This window comes from Rousettus aegyptiacus, unplaced genomic scaffold (assembly GCF_014176215.1).
Source record: "Rousettus aegyptiacus isolate mRouAeg1 unplaced genomic scaffold, mRouAeg1.p scaffold_m13_p_3, whole genome shotgun sequence".
Classification (NCBI taxonomy): domain Eukaryota; kingdom Metazoa; phylum Chordata; class Mammalia; order Chiroptera; family Pteropodidae; genus Rousettus; species Rousettus aegyptiacus.
In genome coordinates, this window is record NW_023416306.1 from 143,240,291 (window position 1) to 143,257,234 (window position 16,944).

Consider the following 16,944-nt stretch of genomic DNA (forward strand, 5'->3'; position numbering starts at 1 on the left):
AGAAGTTTTCTTTAAGCTATCAACAGGTGGTCAGATAATCATTTCAAATTAAGGTGGCAAAAAACTTGTCAAAAAGTTAACAAAATTAAAAAATTGAGTCTAATGAGTTTTTCCAGCTGTCATTTCCTAGTGGATTCATCATTAGAGAGTTTAGTTCCAGCTATCACATCAGAAAGTTTAGGGAGGGCTTAGATTTAAATCATGAACTAATCACAAGTTCAGTTATCCACTCTGAGGGAAAAAGAGGGAAAGGTTAAAATGTTACTAGAAGCATTTAAGGATTGTGTTTTCTTTACAGCTATATACCTCATATTTTGACTAAGGCATACTAAATGGAAGCAGGAATCTTACCATTTTACATGAATAAGAACATCATTTGTATCCACACTTAATATTCAGAACCTAGCACATCAATTTACAGTATTAGAAAAAAATTTTATTCCTACTTGCAAATTAATTCTCTTTGCTTCAGATAGATCAGAAGGCAAACTGTCAACCCTTGGCCAAATCCAGCTGCTTCCTGTTTATGTTCCATGAGCTAAATTGGTATATATATATTTTTTAAGTTTGAGAAAAGCCATAAGATTAATGTACTTTTTAACATATGAAAAGTGTATGAAATTCAAATTTCAGTTTTCATAGTTTTTTTTTTTTTTTTTTTTTTTTTTTTTTTGAACACAGGGTTTATATATTGTCTGTGGTTACTTTTGGGCTACTATGGTAGAATTGAGACGCTACAGAGACCTTATGGCTCGTAAAGCCTAAAATACTATCGGATCCTTTACAGAAAGTTTGCTGACCCCTGACCTACATACCTCTCACTGGGAGAAGAGGGAGAGTAAGAAAATTAGAAGTCACACACTAGCAATCTCTAGCTGAATCAGCCCCCAAAATCTTGCAGAAGGTTGATTGGGTTGTTTCAAAATAATTTTAAGTGCCTTTAGATAAAGAATGAAGGTCCAATTCATTACTTCCTTACATATCTTACCCTCTATTGCCTTTATTTATTACCTGCCTGGCTTCTAAAAGGCATTTGAGTTTGTAATTAAAGATTTAGATTGGCGGGGGGTGGGAGGGAGGAGTCTTCAAACTTTTTCTGTAGAGCTAGACAGTAAATATTTTAGCTTTGTGGGCTAAAAGGCAAAATCAAGGACATTAAGGTAAGTACTTACATAACAAGATGTAAAATAAATTGGCACTTATTTTAAAATTCAAAATAAAATTCGGTATGTTTTTTGTAATGTCCTTTTTGGGGGAATAACATTTCCTTTAATTCGGGTTCTAAGTGTTTCCTATCATCAATATCAATTGTAAATGATCACCAGTTAATGGTTTTCTGCAGTGATATTTTATACATTTCACCTTTAAAAATGTCTTTTCACACAGATAGATGCTGCCAAATGCTGGTATCAATCCAGGAGCATACGATTTTATCTGAGTATATTAATCATTTGGAAAGCATTTGTAAAACTCTGTTACATTCTTCCCTTGATAATCTGCCTGTTAGTATGTCATTACACATAGCACGTTATTCACTTCCAGTTGAAGATTAGGTGGAAGCTCAAATCGTAGTTAAATGTATTTTGAAGTATGGAAATTTTCTTTGCATTTACACGGAGGTCCCAAAAAAGCTGAATTCAGAAAGTATATCCACTACTAATTAGTGTGAGAATGGAAATCTTGTTTTAATTTTTGATGTCATGAGAAATGTTTAAGACAGGATATTGTTTCACATGTCTGTTGTTGAAATCACTGCAGTATGTTTCATATGAAAGTTGTTTGCCATGTAATTGTAGGTTGAAATCTTTCAGAAATATTATCAAGTCTTTAGTAAAAGCTAATTTCCAAAGCCTTTCAGTGTTCTAGAATAGTGTTTAAAGGTGGTTCTTAAGAAAAGTTTTAGACTTGACCCTGTACTCAAAAAAAAAATTGCAATTAAACTTTGCTAAGCAAACCAAACTTAGTCCAGCAAGTCAGGAAATTCAGCTTCAATTTCTGACAAAATTCAAGGACTTCAGGATGGTTAACATCGATGAAAACAAAGTTTACTATTGACACTACTGGTTCAGTAACACGTGGTAGTCAAAATTTTTCTGCAAGGTACTTGCTGGTGGATAGTGATTAACCATAGGTTTTAAACATGTTACACTTTCTCGAAGCTTTGCAATTTTCTCCAAGTAGGTTTTATTCTACCTCTCACATGTTCACCAAACATCAGTTATAACATCTTAGCAGATTCTACTTCAGATTGTACAGAATTAGTAGTGTTTTCTCAACTTCTTTGAAATTACTCACTTGTAGTTAGTTGTTCTATTGCAGAGTATTCAGGGGCTAACTCTTTAATAACTTCAAACTCAGCTTTGATGCCTCAAATTAGAACTGAGCAATATAATATCTATCAACTCATCAAGTGTCAAAGAACCACTTGGACTCGTTTACCTTTTTGACTATTGATATTGCTCCCAATGTTCTCAAATTTTTGAGCAATTGTTCTTGCCAAAGGCCAATAGTCAAAAGTTTACTTTCTCTGGACACATTTCTTTGGCTGCTACATTTAAACACAATTCACCATTAGCAAATGGGTTTTCTTGCTTGGCTTACAAGAGTCATTTGGAGACTTACTTTGGTTGCAAGCTCGTTTTCATTTATTTTGTAAAGAAATTCTGCTGTGACATTTCTTATTACTTTTATAGTGATAGTATAAGAGTATTTATCCAAAACTTAGCTATATTCTTCAACTAAGGATAACCACTAAGTGATTAGTGCTTTCCTAGTTAGCACACAATTACCTTACCTTCAAAAACCATTTTCCCAAGAGACAGACATATTTAATGAAAAAATTAGTTATAATTTAGATTATAAGAATAATGTCATAACAGATAAAATATATTTAGGAGGCTTATTTCATTTAAATTTTAATTTGATAATCCTCAATTTATCAGACAGCAAGGGTAAAATATAACAGTTCAATACTACAGAAACAATGCTAAGATTTGATGAAATAATAAAAATCATATTTCACTACATAATGACCTAATGGGGAGATAGAGAAGACATTTCCAGTTAAGTGATTTAAGCAAGCTGTGTTTTTTCTTCTGAAAAGGCTTTATCTGTCCTCTGGCGTTTGAGAGGTGGATCTTCATGATTCTCTGTAACAAATCCAGAAAATCTATATTAGATAAGATGCTTAACATTTGAAAATACTTTTAAAAGTAAATAATATAGGCATTTAAAAAATTTTAATCTATTCAACTTATACACAAAGAGTACCATTCCCGTGGATTTATTATTTTAATGAAATAGCCTTCTACTAGGCTAAATAGTGTATCATACTAAAATTTGTAAAATTCAGAGAAAGTAGTCACAAATGGCAAGGGATCTTAAACTGAAATATCTAACTAGAATTAGTTTAACTTCTTCAAAATTTAATAAATAACATAAAATATACATATAGCCTAAGAAAGCTACATGAAAGGGATTATAGTTTACATTTAATTTCCCATAAATTTCTTACCTAGATTTACGGTCTGGTTCTTGTAGAGTATAGCAGCAGGAATCCTAAAGGTGATGCATAACATTTCCTTGTTAGGGGCAACATTTCTTACTAGGTGAACTGAACTGCATGCATCCAAGGAAATACCTAAGGCAGCTTCAGCTTGTTGCTGAACATCCTTAGCAGGGTTAGCATCTTTGGAAAAGCTGTAACAGTGCACCATGGGGAGGAGCTCACTGCTGCATAGCTGCTCATCTAAAAGTGATTTGAAAGCACCAAGAAACTCAATAGCCTTCGCTGGCAAGTTCATGACAATGTGCACAGAGTGTTTTCTTCCTTTTGACAGTGGTCCCAGCTGTTGCACTAACTCTTCTCTGACTGGTCCTTGGATGAAGTCTTTCCCATCCAAGTTAAAGACTTTTACCTTTTGGTCCACTTTATTTAACTTACAGTTGTGCAGTAGCCATTTATGGGATTCAGGATTGAGATCATTGGCAAATACAGTGCAGTTTTTCTTTGCTATGGGAATGGCAAAGGGCCCAACCCCAGCAAAAACATCAAATAGGACATCCCCAGGTTTGAGAAGTTCTGTGATACGGCTGTGTTCTGTAGAGAGACGAGGATTCCAGTAGACTTTTGAAAAATCAAATTCATAGGTGTAGTTGTTTTCTCGAACCTGAAAAACGTATTATACTTTTGGTCAATGAGCTTAGTCTTAAATTTCAGCCACTGATTATGGAGAGCTGCACCTACACACACAGACATATTTCAATTTATTACTATTAAGAGCAAATAACAATACATTTAAAGGCATTTTAATTAGAATTCTGGTATTTATGCTTTACTTTAGGCCAGTTAATATCCCGTATTAGACTTTTTCATGAGAAGTCATCTCTTCAGAGCCAAATGGCTCTCTATATCATCCTAAAGGGTCATAAAGTGGTTCCCAAATCACATGAGGAATTTTTCAGATAGGCCAATTTGCTGGCTTAATTATACTCTATGTGACCAGATAGGAAAAATCCTAACATTTATAACAACAGACCACGTGTATCTTCATGGTGTGTAGCTAAGTTGCAGACAGCACTTCCACACCACAAACAAGCTTCCCTCCTTATTTAGCTTTCAGTTTGTAAGAGGGAGGCATGATAGATGTGTCATGTGTCAATGAATTTTCAAGTATTTTGCTACGTTTTTAGACAGTAACGTGGACTTTGCAAGTTTCATGTCTATAAGTTTAGAGCCAATGTATAGAACAAACCATTCTCCTATTTTCTCCTTTCCCAATTTTAACTTACAAAGAATCAAAGGTCAGAAAGTTCTATAAATCCGATAGAGCTATATCTTACATATTGCACTTTCAGTGGACGTTAATTCTAACTTGGTACATATTTTTTTTTTTCTTTCAACCACATTAGACACTCTGGCCATATTATTAAGGTTCCAGAGTTAGGAATGTTTCCATGATTCTGCCAACTGAAAGCATTTTGGGGTATATAACCTGTGAATGCGTTTCCTGAAATCTTATGAATGCTTTTCCTGCAATCTTTCTACTCCCCTTTTAAGGTTTTAAATGTGAAGCACAGATCTACTTTTAAAATTAAATGCTAAGTACCCTCTAGGTTTATTTATACTGTCTTTGCTCTCTCTCTCCCTCCGCATTAATTTCAGCTAATTAATATTATGGTATCAATATTAGGTATAAAACGTGTCCTAAGAACAAACTTTATTGATTTAGGAAATCAAATACAAGGCATTTATAAAATTACAGACATTCCTCAGAACTTTTAGATCTTTCTGAGAAGAATGATGTTACCTGTTACCCTAAGGATCACTGCCTAGTGAACATGCATCATGTTTAATCGGGGTATACCTTAATGTCAGTTGAGATAAGCACTGTTATTACCAAAAGGTTCACATTCAAATCTTACTTGCCATGACAGACCTCATACATTTTATACAAGCAGTAGACAGTGGAGGTCTGGAGTTACAAGCCTGGTTCCAAATACCCTGGTCAGTTATTCCTTGTTACTTCATCTACATAAAGAGAATATTAATAAAAACCATTATCTTGTGGGCATCTTAGAATTTGTTACATTCCAAGCATTTAGTTCAGGGCCTAACAAGTAAGTGTGTGTAGTAAGTCGTATTTTAATATTCTGATCCTATTAAATTATGGAGAAATAATAAAATAATATTCGTCTAGGTCTACGTAGCCTAGAATCTTAAAAAAATAATTACTTTGCATATACTCTGTCCCAAGTTTTATAAAGTTCTATTTAAAAGATACATCTAACATTTAAGAGTGGCCTTTGTTATTAAAACTTTTGTCAAGTTACAGAGAGAATTTAGTCTATTTTTTAGGTTGGGTAGAAAATTTCACAAAATGTTAATAAATGATAATCTAAGAATTCTGGTTTAAAAAAAGTTTATTATATCCAGCACTCTGGAGGATTTTGGGGGTGGAGAATGAGAAAGTATTTTACTAGGAATCAGTTCCTACATATTTTTTCTTTGAAATAATTTTCAAAGAAAATTTTATTTTTTTTATGAAAGATAGTTTTTTCTTATAAAAGAAATGTGTTCAGTAGAAAAGTATAATGATAACAAAGGTCACCAATAACTATATCAAATAAAAATGGGCCCACTGTTAATATTCTAATATATGTACATATTTACATATTTAGTTAAAATGGATCTGTGTTCTACAGCTTGGTTTTTTTTGTCACTTAACCTGTCAATGAGCAATTTATTTTAATTAGTATGGAGCTAAATAACCTTTTATGAAGGACTATTCCATTTAATTATTATACTAGAATTTAATCAGTTCTCTACTGATGAACATTTAGGTTTTTTCCATTCTTTATTTTATTATAAAAATATTGATGAAGAACCTAATATATACATCATTACAATTTTGTTTAATTATATCCTTGAGATAACGTCATCCTATAAATGGGATGCTAGGTCAAAGGATACATTCATTCAAAATTGCAATTACCATACATTCTTCCTTAATGAATTAAATTTGCATTCTCATCTATAACATATGTAAATGTTCACATTCTTACATAGTCAATACCGGGTAGTAAAAATATCTCAATCTTTGTCATCTATTCTGATTCTAAATATTAATCTTGAAATATAACATTCTAGGAGACAATAAAATACTCCATACCTTGGTCATCATGTTCTCCTCTCCAGATAGTACTTCCATTTGGAAATTTCGGTATGTATTATCAATATTATTGATTTTATTTACTGCTGAGGTGATTCCTGGATTCTTGTCAATCATAACTTGACCTAAAAGATGACAATTCATAATAAATATTGGCTAATGATTACAAAACAAAAACTAAAACTGCAGATGTGAAATGGAAATGAACTGTATTTTCTTTTGGTTCATTGATAAAAATGGCGTCTAGTGTGTGTAAAGTGGTATGCAATTCTCAAAATTCAAGATTACTAAATTTAATGCATGAGCCTCCAATACATACACACAAAAAATGTATAGGTACATTATTAAGGAAACAATTTTGAGGAGTTTAGGTCTACCTACTATTTTTCCATGAATATACCAAAAAGCAAAAAGGTAGACCATAGGGAACTGGTAACACTATGGAAGTATATACCAGCAAAATAATGCTTTCAAATATAGGAAACATAAATTCTTTAGTCTTATCTAAATTAAAAGTTCATTTACTTAAATTGTTCTTTTGTCAAAAATTTGCCACACCAGAAAAAAATTACAAAGATAATAAAATATACCAGAAATGGTAGGTATATTGATGCCCTTTAATCAAAGTGTACTTTGTCAGCAGTTAAAAAATTTGTAAGAATCTATATGCTACTTCACTACATAAAGAGAGATAACTTGATATGTGTTAGTAGAGAGTACTCAATAATACGAATTTGCTAAAATACAATCAGAATTTGTCCAATTTATTTCTGACACCTGATTTTGAATATGATATCAATAAATTCCAGTCGATCATTGTTCTTTTCCTGTTCTGCTTCAGGTACCAGAACTCAAGTTTTAAGGTATAGAAGTTAGTTTGAAATGAGGATTAAAAAAAAAAAAAAATCTGAAAGTTTATAGTAAAAGTTTTAAAAATACCATTGTATGAAAATATTTCACTTTTAATCTATGAGTGCCCCTTTATGAGAGTTTATAAAGTAGGAATGACAAAACAGATGTCTGAGGACAGGCAATGACTCATAGGAAAGCCTAGATCTGACATTGCACCCAGTCATAATTATAAAGATTTGCTTAAGTATTTACTATGTTATTGCTATGCATTATCAATCTCTTTCATCAAAAACAAAGGAAATGCATTAATATTTCTGAAATCCTACCCATGCAAAATACTGAGTACTATATTTTAAAGCTGAAAATAATTCCCTGGAGTTCTGACAATAATTCTACATTAAAATGATTAATCTGTAGAATGCATGAACATCAAATATTCACATAAGGAAAGTGCAATTGTGATTAGTTTTCTACTTTCTTTTCCCAAAGAATAAAGAATCCAGGTTCAAACTTGGGGCTTTAGAAATATGACAAACACAATTATTTCTAAAAGGCTAGGGGCACTAACAAAGTATGGTGCCTGACATATAGAAGGAGCATAATTAGTTGAATGAATTAAAGTATAAATAAACAGTGTCTTGTACTTTTATAATTTGGCATTTAAAAAATAATTTTAAAAACTAAAATTAGAACTTGCTAATTGCTTTCTCGTGTTTGACTTTCTAGGATTCACCTACCAATTAAATGCTTAAAAGGTAGTTGGTGATCTCGAAGATTCAGGTGGGCAATATGTCCAACTCTGCTAAATCCTGAAGTCACATCTTGACCTTCAGGAAGCACAGCTCTCAAGATTTCTTCTGACTTAAAGTTTTCATAAGTTAGTTCCAAATTATATTTAGATATCTGTGGATTGACATTAAGCTGCTTTAAAACATTGAGTTCTGTTTTCTCAAAGGAATCCTCAGTAAACATTTTATAGGGATCCAACATAATCAGTCTAGTTTCTTCATCTTCTGGATCTTCAATCACACGTTTTATGCCTGGGCGCTGTAGTGCTGCCCTTTTAAGGGATCGCATCAATTTACTAACAATTTCTTTCCTCACTTTAAGGACTGGGATGGTGACTGTCTTTTTAAAAGCGGTTCTATCAAGTTTTGTCATTCCTCGAACATCAGAGGGTGGTGAAAACAATTCAGAGTTTCTCTGACTTGTTTCTATTTCAGGCATAGTTGAAAATCTTTTTCTTTGATCCAACAAGAAAATACCAGGTGCTCTGCTAAGTTTCTGTATCAGTGATGTCCAAGCTAGTGGAATCAATGATTCTGATTCGGTTAGTCTACAGCTTTCCACTTTGAGAAGTCTTCTTAATCCAAATGGCCTCCATAAGATCCTAAAAAAAAAGCATTGTTAAAAAAAAAAAAATGCCATAAAGCTACAAACCAACTTACATGTTTACAATAGGTTTTAAGAATAAAAATCTAAATTGTTTTACATAGTCTGCTAAATGCTGGTAATTTAAACTTTTAGTGGTGTATGAGAAGTATACTATCTTTTCCAGGACAGAATGACTTTTGTAGTGGTACATAATAAATTTACACCTTCAACCCGCCTGCTGCTAGGTTGAGGTCTTAGTGATCAGCCTCCCTGTACTTAATGACCCTCTCTTTCCACAATTTGCTACAGCATGCATTTAGGGTTGGAACTGAGATTTGAGTTAAAGGATATCTCTAAATGAAATAGTCATATGTTTATGGCAGTATTTACTAGGATATTGTTATGGGTGCTTATTGTGTCAGATGCTGTGATAAATGCTTTACACACTATAAATTTTGGGAGGCGTATGGTATCACATCTTTATTTTTGTAAATGAGTAAACTGAAGTGCAGAAGTAGATTAACTCACCCAGTCTCCTTGCTGGTAAGTGTTTGGGCAAGGATTAAAACCCAGGTATGACTGAATTTAGTGAACACTTTATTGCTAGAAGTCCTGCCTATAATTAGAGGTTTCAGTATTTTGAGACCGAAGACTGTACTGAGTGTTATATACATATGTCATTAAGAGTAATAGTTATTCAGTTTTCCTCCTAGAATGCCAAAGAAGTAATTGTAAGAGGAAGGGGCCCTCCCCAGAATCCTGTAAAAAAAATTTCAAACTTCACAGCCAGTGTTCAAATTGGGTCTAGCCGTTAACCATCTGAGTAATCTTGGGTAAATTACTTAAGTCTGAGTCTCGACTTCCCCACATGTAAAACGTGGCTAAAGCATCTACCAGAAAGCGTTGGAAAAGATTAAATTCCTCACTATCCAGCATTTGGACCCGGACTCAGCACCCGGGATGGTGGGCGACCTCGCCACGTTTCCGCGGCCAAGCACGGCGAGGCGGAGAGCAGCTCCGGACAGACGTGTACCGTCACCAGGCCCTCGGCTCCTTCGAACAATCAAGGGCATCGCGGCCCCAACCTCACCAAGGCCACCACCCTAATTCGTAGCGTCGCTCTGCAGCTGGCTCCGCGACCAAGCCTCTCACCTCATGCTCTGGTGCAGCTCGAAAATGGGTCGCTGGTGGCTTGGGATGGCCCTGAATTACATCATTACTGTTCGCCACCGAGAGGCGAGCGTCATCAGATCACGTCAATGTCCTCCTTTCTCGCCGGCCCTGGTGAGGTACGGGAACCCGGAAGGGCCAGGCTGACTGCTCCGCCTCTGGCGCGACTGACTGCGGGAGGGCCAGGGTAGTAGCTCGCAGATGGACCTGGTCGTCGGCCAGCGAGCAGCATGGAGGCACCCTGGGGGATCGCCAACGTCGAGCCGGGCTGGTATGTCTCTACCCAGCGGCCGGACGAGGCGGAGGCGGAAGAGTTGAGCCCGTTGCTAAGCAACGTAAGTTGGCGCCGCTTGCTGTAGGCGAGGCCACCAGGCTTCCTTGGATTGCCTGCCAAATAAGACCGGGGAAAGAAGGAGGATGGCACGGGAAGAGGGGGAAAGCTTGGGGCAGGAGGACCAAAGTCAGCAGCCAAGATTCACATGCGACCCGGCGGAGTTCATGACTGTGATAGCAGTCTAACCTGCCCTAGGCATAAAAGCCGACGTAAAGGTGCAGGCTCAGGTGGAACAGGTGCAGCGGGGGACCTGACTAGAGGGGCAGCCCTAGGGTTAAGGAGCTCACTGCTGTTAGTATGTTTGTCAGCTTCCTGTTTCCCCCACCAGTCTTGTGAGGTTTTTGCAAGAGTCACAAGATTTTTCTTTTCTCGACTTAGTCATCGGGGTCCTGTAAACATCTTAATTCAGAAATCCTTAACAGTGAAGGAATGGAGGTGGCTTGGTAATAAGTACACAGCACTTCCCTGACCCTAAAGCCTGTGCAATAGGCACTCGGCTTTTTAACTTAAGTCCCCCGACGGTAACATTTTCTAGGACTCTGTTCCTAAATGCTGTTTTGGGTGAGGATGTTTTCAGTGGTATCCTCACCAGAACAACGTGAATTGCTTCTAATATCGTTTGTAGTGTATGCCTAACCTTCCTTCCAGCTCGGTGGACTTAATTAATTGAGTATATAAATAGAGATAGGATTTGCAGTAATTGGGGAGCAACACTTGTGTACAGCAGCCCCAAGATGACTCAGGAATTCTTCAGTAATCACATGAGCCGAGGCCATCTGCTTCCTCTGTCCCCACCCTATTCCTATCCTATCTTCATGTTTTGCAGTCCCAAGGTTAATCATGGCTCTTCCCAAAGCCTACCTGGCTTTTGTATTGGTGGAGATGATTTTCCTAGGAAACCAAATTCCTGGAGCTTCACTAGAGAGAGGTGAGAAGGAAAGGAAAGGAAACCAGTGCTGACTGAACGACTAGTGTGTCACACAATATCTGTGGTTTGCAGGGGATTTTCTCAAAATCTTTCATTTCTTGATGAAACAAACTTCACCATCCAAATACTTAACAGTATTAAATTTGTGTGCTACAGGAACTTCAGAGACAGGGATCCCCAGGTGTTTCATTTGGCTTCTCAGTGTTTAATTTGATGAATGCAATCATGGGAAGTGGCATCCTTGGCTTAGCTTATGTTATGGCTCATACTGGTATCCTTGGATTTAGGTGAGTTTTTTCTTATTTTACCATTACTTACCCCCCATTCCATTTTGATAGTACAATGAGAAGCAAACAGGCTCCAGAAGCTGGTGTTTACAGTTTCTAGTTAAATCATTTCTTGGGTTTTATCATTTTCCTGGTATTCTTATATCGTTGCTCTTCTATAGCTTGTAGGGATGCTATATAATTCGCATTTTTTATCCAAAAGTATGGCTAATTTTAAAGAATGGAAACTTGATTCATACTTGTTCATAACCTTAAGAAGTGGCTTGTTTGCTGTGTCAAATTGGCCAATGTGAGTCAAAATTTATCAACCATGCAGATTCCTTATAAATAGCAATTTTATGAGTGGAAGTAAAGCACATAATCTTTTCATTTCTCTCCATCTCCTTCTCTCCTGCTACTCTCTTGTTTCCTCTCTGAGACCAGACATGTGTTCTGCGCCTATTCCTTTTATCTTTCAAGACTGTGCTAATATGCCAGTTTGCCCCAAGTAAAAGACATTCCTGGCTTTTCTATGTTCCCATAGTACTTTGTATATTCATTGTTATTATAATGTAATATAACGATTTGTTTGTAAATTAGTTCCACCACTAAACTCTGAAATCCTTTAGAACTGGACCCTATTTTAGCATGTAGCACCATGGTTAATAGAATGAATGATCAAGTTTGTTTTGTTAGTAGACACAGACTTATTTTACTAGAAAATTTAAAATAACTAGATTCTCATTTTTTTTCAGTTTTATTTTGAATTTCTTGATAAGCAAACCAACTCTTAAGTAACCCAACCTGCTTTTATTATGAGATATATTCAGAAACTTTTATAATTTTAAAACTTCAAAACTATATGTGACACCTTAAGTAAGACATAATCATAGGACTTATTTTATAGTTCCCTTTGAAAAAACATGTTTTATACTCCAGCATCTTACATGCAGGTGTGTGCAGATTTATACCACTGAAGGTGTGCTCACTGAATCGTATCAAACATCCCAGTTTTCATATGGTGACGCCAAACTGTGATTTTGTGATGTCTTGGATGTCAGTTTACTGACAAATATACTTTCACCTTTCTTTTTGCCACTTATTAACAAGTATTACGTGAACCACACAGAGAATTTACTCTACTCTTGGGGCACTCCACTGTGGATAGCTTTGTAGAAGCTTGTCCTGTCACTGTCATCTTGAGAATAAGAAGGGGATTATGCCTGTTGTTTCTTTTTTACACTGTTAGTGAGAGGAACCCAATTAACACATTGTTTGCACATTTTTCAAGTTGTGTCATTAGAAGTATGTTAACTGCATTTTTGGGGGGGAGGGGAGTTGGTTTGGTGATTGTGTGTTTTTAACAGATGCTAGGAAATTTAGTCTTAATTCAGTATTATAAATAAAGACATGATAGATACACATCATTCTAAGGGGCGGGTTGGGGGTAAGTAAAGAGAATACAATGAGATTTCACAACTAAAACTTTTGTTTAGACTTAGCATAGGAAAAAATAGTCATAAAAGGGAAATACTGTAAGGTCATTGAATGGCTGAATCAGCAGTCAGCAAAGAGTGCTGAGGTAGGAAATTTTATTTTAGATAAAGTTTGTTTCTTTCTGATTTTTTTATTTTGCAAGCAGTGTATTTTCATTTAAATAAAATTTAGTAAATACAGAAACATACTTTCTTTAATGGCTAATCCAATTACTCAAAGTCTTTATGAACATTTGAATGTGAAAAAAAAAGTTGTCGTTGTAATAAGATAATATTAAAAAGAAACTTTTAGGGGAGTTTGACTATGTACTCTTTTATATTTTAGTTTCTTGCTGCTGATAGTTGCTCTCCTGGCTTCTTTCTCAGTTTATCTTCTGCTTAGCATGTGTATTCAGACAGGTGAGTAAAAACATTGTATTGATTTATCTGATGAAGCAGCCCCTTGAGATCGTATGCACATACAGGATTGGATGTCTCAAATCGAATTTCCAGTGGGCATACATTATTATCAGTAGGGTGGTTGAAATGGAGAATATATAGGCCAGGAGAATATAAAAGACTAGGATATATAGACTCAGTTCTATTAGGGAATACCCAAGGACAGAATGGGTGGAGGAAACTAGCATTCTTGCCTGCCTTTCTCCACAACACACAACATAGTTTTCTGGGCTGAAGGAGGTGAAAGATGCCCAAAGGTATTTCTTGAGAGTTTTAAGATTCTTCAGAACATAGTTCTATATCCACAACTTTAGTCTATTTTCCTAAAATGTGTCTGTGCATAAGACACACCTGCAGATTTTTATATATAAGTGAAGATTTCTAAGCCTCAGGGATTCTAATTCCCAAAATCTAAATTGGGATTTAGGAATATGTTTTTAACAAATCATCTGGTGATTTTTCCAAATAGCCGATTTAAGATCCATAGTTCAGAGCTGTAATTTGTGATAATGCCTTTGACCATCACCCTACAGTCATATGCCCCTGTTTTCAAGGGGCTTGGGCAAATGCAGACAGATAAAAATACTAGGAAACAATGCAAATAGTAATCTCAAAGTAACAAGTTGTTCATAATAGCATCCCAAATTCAGCTCTACTAGCATTAAAAGAAGTATATGTGTAAATCCTGAAACTTCACTGGAATTTTTATGATGTTTTGAAATTTTGCTCTTTGTGAAAAAAATTATTTTTATTTAATTATAATAGTTATGTGGCATCTTGATAGGTTGTTTCATTATGGATTCTACTAAAAGATTAATGTCAGTCAATTATGTGGCAATTATGTCTTCATAACTAAACATTTTGTTTTATTTCAATTACTTGAGAGAAATATTCAGTTTATGAATATTTCCAAGTAACACTAAATATTTGTTTTCCTTTAATTTATCTATTTTTAACTTTAAAATTATGATACTATCTGTTATTCTTTTCTGTAACTTTGGTGCATATAAAGTGAATACTGCTGTTTCTCTTTTTTGTTGTTGTTGTTTGTAGCTTACTTGGTCTATGAACTAACTTCTTCATGGTTCTTCATACACACTGATGCACCTTCTGTTGATTGAACTTCTTCAGTCATTGTAAAATTCTCTGTGGAGGTAGGCTATTAAAAAATATACTAGAGAATAAAATATAAATTATCTTTTCAGTTTGTTGGACTATCATAAAGTAGTATTATGCTTATATAGAGTTTATTGGTCTGAGAAAGGGCTATTATAAGTCTCTACAAAATAACTTCATTTATTTAGAGGTAAAGATGAGAAATATTTATTTATATAAAAATAAAGGACTTTTTCATTTGAAATTCTGCTATTTTACAAATTCTGCTACTTTTCCTGGGAGCTGAGGTAGCATATAAGGTCTCTAGCCTTAGTTTGTCACCTATAAAGTGGTAATGATAATACTTTCCTCTTGGGATTGTTGTGAGAATGAAATAAAATAATGTATATGAAATGCCAGATCCTTGGTAGGTACTTTTATTATTGAGTTCTCATTGGGGCAAAACCCTTCAAGATTGCAAGATGTTGTACACATTGCTATGAAACAGTTGGCTCATTGCAATTCTTTGGGAAAACATTTGTGCTCTGGGAATAAACTCATAGCTCCCCTCCTCTGTCTTCTACATCCCTCTCCCCTGGAAAGAATGAGAGTTCTAGAACTCTGCATGCTTCTGGTAAACTCCCTACTCCCTAGTCCCCGGTCTCCACTATTTCCTTAATTATTACCGTTATTTGCCTTGAGATCCTTTGGATTAATTACATTATACCTCTTACTTCAATTTTTGTCAGTCACTTCAGGGGTCCTAGGTTATCCTTCATTTCCCAGACTCATCCTATATGGCTCTGTCATCCATATTCTGACCTCATCTTCTATTTCTCCCCAAATCTGGAAACCCTTCTACTTTGGTCAGTCAGAAGCAAAACTCCTGTGTGCTTGACTCTTCTCTAAACATTTCCTTCACTTTCTTACTCTATGAGAACCTAAGTCATGTGAGAACACTGCTTTCCTTGTAGTCCTCTCAAGTAGCCACTCTTCCACGTCTCTCATGCTAGTCTGAAGATAACCTTCAAAATTCTGGGGGAAAATGATTTCAATATAGAATTCTATACCCAGCCAAACTATCATTTGAATGTGAAGATGGAATAAGGACATTTTCATACATGCAAGAACTCAAAAATTCTCATGCATCCTTGCTTAGTAATCAGTGAAAGATACCATTTAACGAAGTTAGAGAGTATTAATGAAACGGGATCAAGCACAGAAGAGAAGCAAAGGGAATTTCCCGGACAACAACTGAGCAGCAGATCTAAGAGCCACCTCCATGCTTGCCCTCAGGATTGTGTTTAGGATGGAAATCCTATTCCTTCTGTCCAAACGGAGTGCCTTTCTCATTTGTCTGTCTAGCTCTAATTTTTACTAACCATACCTGAGTAGGTTAGCAGTCAGGCCTGGCTGTTACAAAGGTCTAAGAATCAAACAATGGGAGATTGAAACAAGGCATGATCAAGGGGAATAAAAAAAAAAGAAACAGGCTAAGGAATGTGGGGGAGTTATAATTGAGAGGAGCTGATGACTGAATGTGCAGAGTAAAGGCGAAGGAGATGTCTAAGGATACCTCTCAGATTTCTAGTATGGGATGCTCAGTTATTGATAGTGTAATTAATGGAGACAAGAGTGCAGCAGGAGGTGTTGGTTCAAAATAAAAATGAGTTAAGTTTTGTATACATGGACTTTGTAGTATATCTAGATAGACAGGTCCTAGAACTAAAGCCCAGGATAGATGTTCATTCCTTCCTTCCTTCATTCATTCAGTACTCCTATCTATTACGAATACAGAGATAAATAAGAATCACTTCCTTCCCTGAAAAAACATATAGTCTAATAAGGGAGGCAAATATACAAGCAAATAATTTATGATCTATTGTGATGAGTGTAATAATTTAAATATGTGTAAGGTACAGTGATAGCTCAGAGGAGACAGTGATTTGATTGTCGGAGTTGGGGATTGAGGGTCAGTAAATTTTACTGGAGGACTAAGCTGAAAAGGAATTTGACTAACAGACAAGCAAATGAGAATACCCCAGCATATACAAAGGTACAAAGGCATATACTGCATATTTTACTCAAAGTACAAAAAATAGTTTACTATATTCATGCACAATGTACAGAGAAGAAAATGAAACTAAAGAGATAGACAAATGTCACATCCTAAGGAATTTGGAGTTTTTGTTGAGGCAGAGAGAAGGCACTAAGGTGGTCGAAGAGTCAAGGTAGATACTGAGATTCACCACTTCGTTACTTCCAAAGAGAATTTTGGTCATTTTTAAAACTTACTGAGAAAGAGAACATAGTCCTCTAT

General features: G+C 35.4%; 2 protein-coding genes across 5 annotated transcripts in view; one reads left to right on the plus strand and one right to left on the minus strand.

Moving 5' to 3' along the window:
* Positions 1 to 2,434: 2,434 nt before the first annotated feature.
* Positions 2,435 to 10,181, minus strand: TRMT5 (tRNA methyltransferase 5). Of its 2 annotated transcripts, none has more exons than XM_016162358.2 (5): positions 10,050 to 10,181; positions 8,261 to 8,913; positions 6,672 to 6,796; positions 3,515 to 4,169; positions 2,435 to 3,149 (listed from the first exon to the last, which is right to left on the minus strand). In XM_016162358.2, exons 1-5 carry the CDS (start codon positions 10,052 to 10,054, stop codon positions 3,073 to 3,075), a joined length of 1,515 nt encoding a protein of 504 aa, XP_016017844.1. In that variant the 5' UTR covers positions 10,055 to 10,181; the 3' UTR covers positions 2,435 to 3,072. The 2 variants fall into 2 exon arrangements, with proteins under 2 accessions (XP_016017844.1, XP_016017842.2); XM_016162356.2 differs by lacking the exon at positions 10,050 to 10,181 and adding an exon at positions 9,792 to 10,024.
* Positions 10,182 to 10,267: 86 nt separating this feature from the next.
* Positions 10,268 to 16,944, plus strand: part of SLC38A6 (solute carrier family 38 member 6) — a 50,948-nt gene continuing 44,271 nt past the window's right edge. For 2 of the 3 annotated variants that reach the window (XM_016162359.2, XM_016162360.2), the window contains exons 1-3: positions 10,268 to 10,402; positions 11,486 to 11,616; positions 13,417 to 13,490. In XM_016162359.2, coding sequence (XP_016017845.2) covers positions 10,298 to 10,402; positions 11,486 to 11,616; positions 13,417 to 13,490 — 310 coding nt within the window. In that variant the 5' untranslated portion in view covers positions 10,268 to 10,297. The remainder of the gene's footprint in view (positions 10,403 to 11,485; positions 11,617 to 13,416; positions 13,491 to 16,944) is intronic. The other variant, XM_016162361.2, reaches the window with a different exon arrangement.